Source organism: Pteropus medius, unplaced genomic scaffold, assembly GCF_902729225.1.
Source record: "Pteropus medius unplaced genomic scaffold, Ma_sr-lr_union100, whole genome shotgun sequence".
NCBI classification, from domain to species: domain Eukaryota; kingdom Metazoa; phylum Chordata; class Mammalia; order Chiroptera; family Pteropodidae; genus Pteropus; species Pteropus medius.
Genome location: NW_024348195.1, coordinates 1 through 7,453, shown reverse-complemented (window position 1 = coordinate 7,453; position 7,453 = coordinate 1). Strand labels below are relative to the sequence as shown.

At 36.5% G+C, this 7,453-nt stretch overlaps 1 protein-coding gene across 1 annotated transcript; it reads right to left on the bottom strand.

The window, feature by feature from the left end:
• Positions 1–5,949: 5,949 nt before the first annotated feature.
• Positions 5,950–7,450, bottom strand: LOC120615946 (rho GTPase-activating protein 20-like; the record flags this gene model as incomplete). Its single annotated transcript, XM_039879116.1, is given in 3 exon segments — positions 5,950–6,881; positions 6,884–7,330; positions 7,333–7,450. Coding segments are annotated over 3 exon segments (1,497 nt in total), but the record flags the coding sequence as incomplete, so codon positions are not given.
• Positions 7,451–7,453: the final 3 nt, after the last annotated feature.

The window sequence follows — 7,453 nt, the reverse complement described above, 5'->3', positions numbered from 1 at the left end:
TTAAACATTTCTCTAGAGTTCCATCTGGACTTACTTATGGTGTTTAGGAGAGATGTACTCTCCAAATATATAGTGTCTGTAGTTGCTCTGAGTATTATAATATACATACGTAGCACATCACATTCTACCAGTATCAACATTTCACCACTTACCTATGAAAATTCCACTTCCATTTAGGGTCCTTTGTTTTTCTCACTTTAAAATATCATTTTCTTGAGTATCAAATGGTGTTAGCCTTTCTGTTTCAAGAATCAAAGATGACTTATAAAACTCATGAGAAATATTGTCTATGATTATGTACTCTTACTTCTACTTCCTGTCGTCCCTTCTGCTTCCCAATGCTCCAGATTTTCTTCTTTTAGCTTTTAATCTCTGTTTATAGAACTTCCTTTAGCTAGTTATCAAGTGTATGTGTGCAAGTGACACATTTTTAAAAGTTTTCCTTCATCTGAGAATGTCCTTATTTCCCCTTCTTTCATGGATAGTTTCATTGGACAAAACATTCTGGGTTGACAGTTCTTTCAGCACTTGAGAAATGTGCCACTTTCTTCTGGCCTTCATAGTTTCAGATGATAGATCCGATCATGTAAATTGGTGTGCCTTTATAGGCAAGGTGTCATTTCTGATTTCACATTTATTTTTGTCTTTAGTTTCCAAACATTTAATTATGATGTGTTAATCCAGTTTGGGTTTCACTTATCTTCTTAAATGTATAGGTTTGTGTCTTTCATTAAATTTGGGAAGTTTTAACCATTGTTTCTGTGACTACTGTTTCAGCCATACCCTCTCTCTCACCTTCTGGAAGTTCTAAAAAGTTAAAACGTTTGTTATTGTATCACAGGTCACTGAGGCTCTATTTGCTTTTTTTTGGGTCTCTTTTCTATGTTCAGACTGTGTAGATTCTATTTGTCCTTAAGTTCCTTGATTCTATCCTCTGTCACCTCCACTCTGCCATTGACTCCACACAATGAGTTTTTAAATGTGTTGTATTTCTCAGTTCTATAATTTTCAATTTTTTTTTTTTGTATAACTTCTATTTCTTTGCTGAACCTTTTTTTAAAATTTATTTCAAGATAATTTGTACTTGGTTGTTGACACATTTTTAAGATACATGTTTTAAAATGATTTTTAGTTGTATCCCGGACATTTTGTCTTTTCTGTTAGGAGACTCTGGGTCCTATTTAAATCTTTTATTTTAGTAGATATTCAGCTTGTTTAGCTTTAGCACACAGATTCCTTCCTGTAATTGGTGGTTGTGGGCCCAATGAGTTTAATTTCAGAGGTTTTGTGGTGCAAATTTGATCTGTTCTCTGCTAGAGAGACCTTTTTGTCTCATAGCCTGAGACTGCCCTGGCTTGATGATTTTTGCAATGGGATCTTTCCTGTCCAAGCTATCTGGCCGTCCCAGTGTCTTTGGGTGGGAGAAGGGAGACTTAGGCTTGTTTGGGCAAAGATGCTTCCCAGGTTGAGCTGCTCATTGTGGTTGAGTCCCTTTTTCTTTTATTGCCTGGTCACTTGACTATCTTCCAGTGGGGGAAGGGAATCTCTGGTCTAGCAGGAAAGAACAATTCTCCTCTTGTCCACTCAACTATCCCTCTTGCTGGTGGTACCTGGCTTACCCAACAGTGTCAGAGGGATTCCAACTGCACTGGGGTAGGAATGAGTATCCTTCAGTTGCTAGGTTGTGAAAGGTCAGGCCTAGGTCACCTTCTATAGGGTGAGGAGAAGTAAAATGCTTCGCTACTGTGTTGTTTCTCCAGTCTTGGGATTCTGAACCAATTCACCTTTCTATTACTTCTTAGGATTCTTCTTTGGTTGTCATTTGCATTACTTTGAGGATTTATGATTATACTTAACTGTATTATTATACTTAGTGGGGAGGAGCAGGGAGATACAAATCTGTACCATTTTGTCAGGACAACATTTTCAGCCCAATTATTTTGACAATTATTATACTTTTCTTATTTTTTTTAAATACTGAATGACTTTCTAAAAGTGAAGATACCTAGCGGAGACACAATAACTTGTTAGGTGTGGATTGAATTCCTGTATATACTTGTGTCTGCTTTATCATAGAGGAAGTGTTATTATAATCCTTATTTTAAGGTAAAAGGGTAAAAAAAAGAGGCTGGGGTCACATGTGGTTCTAGCTGAATTTATCCACTATGTAGGGCTATTGTGATCGTTAAATGTAAAAATACATATGTAATGCATTGATCCTCGGTGCATGTAGGCAACAATAAGTGCCCAATAAATGTTACTGTTCCCTTTCCTTTAACACTGCCCATTTTTTCCCTGAGTTGTTTAAAGTCCCTAAAGACAGAGATGATCTGTCTTTTTTCACCTTGTATCTCTAGGATCTAGAATAGTCCCTGACAATAAAAATTAAACTGAATAGCATTTATATCATTTGTAACACCTCCATCTCCTCCCAGCTATGCTCTTTCCATCTTTCGAATTTCACTGACCTCTCTGTGATTTACTTTCTTGCTTGAATTAGATCATTTTTGGCTTTCCTCCCCCTCATTCATTTCCTATGCCTTTAAGCAATAAGTTTCTCTGTGCTCATGTGTTTTGATCATTTTCTGTTTCCCAGTCATCCCAATGCTTGGGCAAAGATGTAAACTGTTTTTCTCCTGAATTTTAGGCCATACGTATCAAAGCCCCTGTGACCTGGCAGACAAGGAATATTTCTTTACAGCATCCATTTTATTTGACCAGCATAATAGGCCTACCTCACAAATACAGGTTTTTAGCCAATCTATTCACTCCTCATAGCAGACTAAGAGGCTGCGAGAAGTTTGAAATTTAAATCTAAGTTATTGTAATGTAAAATCAACCTAGATGAAAACGATAAGCATTTAAATCTTAATGTGTGCCAAATATGTAATGCATGTTACCATGAAAAATCAAACTCCACAAAACATATTTGCTTTGCTTTAATAAATTAAATAGGTTAGAAAAACAGTGAACTGTCTAAAAGTGGTAGGTGCGCTCTGGCATTGCACGATCAGAAAACACACTGTACAAATTAAGAAACAATATACATCCAATATCCACTGTGTGTATTTCCTTGGGATTTCAAAATGAAATTTTCCAAACTCCACCCCAGAGGCTTCTGCCAATTTTACCACATATCTGATGACATTATGCAGAACAGAAGCTCAAGAAATTCACTACATTAAAAATGAAACAAAACCTACAAATACAAATGAAGGATTTATACTCACGAGTGGCTCAGAAACAGAGTCTGACTCATGATTGGGGTAAACAGTACAGAACTCAATAGTATTCTTCCTTTCAGCAGAAAATTTAGCTTATAAGATATCCTCATAACCAAAAGAGATATTAAAGTTAACACTTCACTAAATTTTATTAATATTTTTTTCTCTGTATTGAAATAAGCAGTTTGCAAATACTTCCTCTCAAGTCATTAAAACATGACCAGTAGGAAAAGTTAAGTCTGAAACTTACCACCATAATTTGATAAAGATACATAACATTCTTAGAAATTCTTTTCAACAAACAAATATGCCATTAGCCCGAGGAAACATTAGATCTTTTCAATTCACTGTCATGTCATGTAAAGTAAAACAAAACAAAACAAAACAAAACAAAACCACACTGGTAGATAATTTCTTGAATCCAATGTTTTTATTCAATTAAGACTTTTTAAAAATTAAAATAATCTCTGTATTTCTGTAAAGTATATAGAGAAATTTACATCAGTGTATGTGTATACTGCCCAAATCTAATCGATGATGTTTCTGATACTGAGGTTGTGGTCTTCATTGCTTAATGAGAATAAACAATTTTTTTGTACTAATGTAGTATATATTTTTGAATCTCTTTGAAATAGTTGTTAAACATACATTGAGTGAACCTCAATGAACTCTGAGTAGGCAAAGATGCAACATTCAAGAGAAACCAGTAATATTTAAAAAGTTTATATGACCTGAGAAGTACTGATATCTGGGTATGTATTGAAGTCAACTGGGTACTCTAGTCAGAACGGTTCAAATTTAGGTAAGAGAATCTCGTACAATCAATTAAACTGAGTTGATGGTTCTTTTGATAGGAGAATATAAAAGCACAATAAAAATAATACCTAAAAAAAATGAAGACTGTATCTACAGCATGACTTGTTTGGTAAATGGAAAGATTAGAAAAACATAAAAGCAAAAAAACTCTTTTTCTAGAAAGATGGACCATGGCCTATGACTACACACTCAAAGTTCCAATTGCACATTAATTACACTTTTTGAAATTTCAAATGTTAAGCAGACACTGAGGTCATTAACCAAAACAATTCTAGAAAGGAGAATATTGCTCCGATGAGGCTGTTAACTCTGGAGGGTGGTATTTTATTTCACAGACAGCATCAGTTTATATATATTCATTATCAGTGCCTTCATAACCAAACGATTTAAAAGTTAGCAGCAGTTTCTGCAAGTACAAAAATACACATGTATTATGTAACATATGGTGGTAAAATTTGTCAGGACATATTATACAAACTCAAAGCTTTTTTGATAAAGCATCAATCTAATATATTATTATAGATTAACAGAGTATAATAAAGTGACATGTACTCTGTGTTCAAATAATACCATGTAATACTTCACAGCAATACTAACAAATACTTCACATTAAGTATTGCAAGAGTATCTAAGGGAACACAGAACATCGGAATGGTTAATTCAGAACTGCAACACCTATTTTCTTCTGTGCTTCGAATTGGTTGGGTGTTTTTCTTCCTTTTATTTTTTATTTTTTTGGTGATTTTTGACTCATCAATGTGGAAAAAAAAAAGGCTAGAATGTTATTTTGTTAAGTAGAGAAGAAATTTATTCCAGAAAGACACTCCAAATCATAAGAGCTTCATTCACATCTTTCAGTGCTGACAGTAGTATTGCCTTAAGGATAAGGGGAATCCCTGGCCTTTATATATTACACTGCAAAAGATGCATATGGAAACTTAGGAATCAAAATACAAAGTGAAGTCTACTTCACATCTGTAACTGAGATGGTTAATATCATGAAGGAGTTCTTTGGACTCAGAGTTCTAAAAGCTAGTTGTAATGCTTAGGGCAAACACAGCCATGTACCTTTGAGGTAGGTAGCACCTATAGCTAATACTGAAAGGACTTCTTAGATCTTACAGAAAACATTTTTTTCCTCTCCAACTGAAAAATGCAACCTTTAGAACAACAGGGAAATAACATTTGACATGAAGTTTCCTGGTGGCTCAGAAAAATAATTTTGAATAAACTAGTTTGTGGGCCTATGGTAGTTTGTGATGTTGAGGACAAACATTCAACCGAAGACATTTAACCACAATAAGAATCCAATGTCTATAAGAACAGAAACTGAGCTAATAATGGACATAAAGACAGTAATTATTATGACCCCTTTGTGCAAAATACCTAGGATGGATAGCATAAAGATAATCATCGCTAATACTTAGGACGACAAAAGAATTCTTTTTATGGAGACCGTTTGGCAAAAAGTTTAGACTAAAACTTTCTTCTGAGATGGGCTTTTTCAAAGCTACTTTTTGCTTTTGGAATTAGGTTTATATAATTCTCTATAAGAGCAGTAAAGGGAATTAGGTGTTGAACTCACATATTCACTTTTAGTCATTGGAAACAATGACTAAAGAGTTTTTCTCTCTTTTTACTGTTATAGTGAATCATATAAACCTAATTCTGAAAGAAAAAAAGCAGCTTTAGAAAAGCCCATTCCAGAGGAAAAGAGCCAGTTTTAGTCTAAACTTTTTGCCAAATGGTCTCCATAAAGAGAATTCTTTTGTCATCCTAAGTGTTAGCAATGATTATCTTTATGCTATTCTTTCCAGGCATTTTATACAACAAGGTCATAATAATTACTGTCTTTATGTCCATTATTAGCTCAGTTTCTGTTCTTATAGACATTGGATTCTTATTGTGGTTAAATGTCTTTGGTTGAATGTTTGTCTCCAACATCACAAACTACCATAGGCCTTGAGTCTGAGCTGGACACATTACTCAGTCTAAGGGCAGGCTGAGGATTTCGCACAAGGCAGAGTGTCCGAAGAGCACTTCCCATGACTCTCTCTTCGTGTGAATGCACACAAAGCTTGAGACTGTCTTCCACTAGGTTGAGTGCAGAGCTAAAGTGTTTCTCTGAGACCTGGCTGGGATAAGAGCTACTGCACTGAGCTTCTTGCACAGCTTCAAGTTCTTCAGCTGCCCTTAAGGGCCTATCTTCTTGTTTCTCTTGCAGTGACCTGGCTTCTGGAACACTAGAAGAATGTGGAGACTGCTCTGTGGGTCTTTTTAGAGAACCTATTTTCTTTTCCTCTGGTCCATATGCACTTGGTTTCTTTCTGAGGGACCAGTTCTTTAGACTGGCCATGCCATTTCTCAACCATGTGATGGGGTGAAGAGTTACAGAATGTGAGTGACACTCTACTCTATTCTTATTTGTATGAGCCAGTTGACTGCTGGCTTGCCCAGATGAGGGAGCAGGCATTCCAGAAATGAGGCCAGAACTGCAAAGGTCAGAAGAAAGTTCCTCCTGTTTTCTTTGAGCCTGAAAAGTGCAATCGATTGATGAGGAAGTATCAGTGGGTGTAAAAATGAAGTGTTCAGAAAGCTGGGAAAAAGCACTGTCTTGGGAGCTCACTGATGAGCCAGATGGGGAAGTGCCTGGGGAGGACAAACTGGAAGAGCTAGTGCTTGGGCAAGTGTTTAAGCTTGAGGGTAAAAACTTCTCGGTGTTTTGGTTTATGGCATTACTCTTGCCCTCCTCGATGCCCATGACCAAACTCTGATTAATGAGCTTTTGTCCCTCCATTTGCAAAGACTTGTGTTGTTTGAAATAGTCATCTTCTCCAAGTGATCAGCTTCATAGCTGGTTTTATGTTGTTTCTTTGAATAAATACCCCCGAGATGGCTCAGTTTGCAGTGCTGGTCATGACTGCTGGTCTCCGAGCAGCGCCGGTGTCCTCTTGAACTCTTGAGGGTACCTGTTGTGTGTGCCAGGGAGTATCCAGATGTACCTGTATCAAAGGGCATGTTTTGGGGATGATCACGTGAGGATACATGACTGTAAGATGCCACAGAAATGGCCACTGGCTTGGATTTAGAAAAAAGTTTCACGTGATTTCCTTCATTACCACATGAGCTTTCCTTCTTAACTATTTTATTAGTGGCATTTTTCTTGATATCAGTGCCTATGACTAAATTCTGTCTCAAACATGTCTTACTCTCTTTCCGTAGGGGTTGATTCTGCTTTAGATAGTCCTCATCTTCTTGTGAGAGAATTGGATCATAGCTGGACTTGAGTTTTTTTCCCAGTAAAACTCCCTGAGAGAGGAAAGCTTTGAAACTTCATAGTTGGTGCTGGGCTCCAAGAAGTACCAGATCCACTTGGGGCTTTTTGGAGCATCCGCTGCAGCTGTGGACAGGCA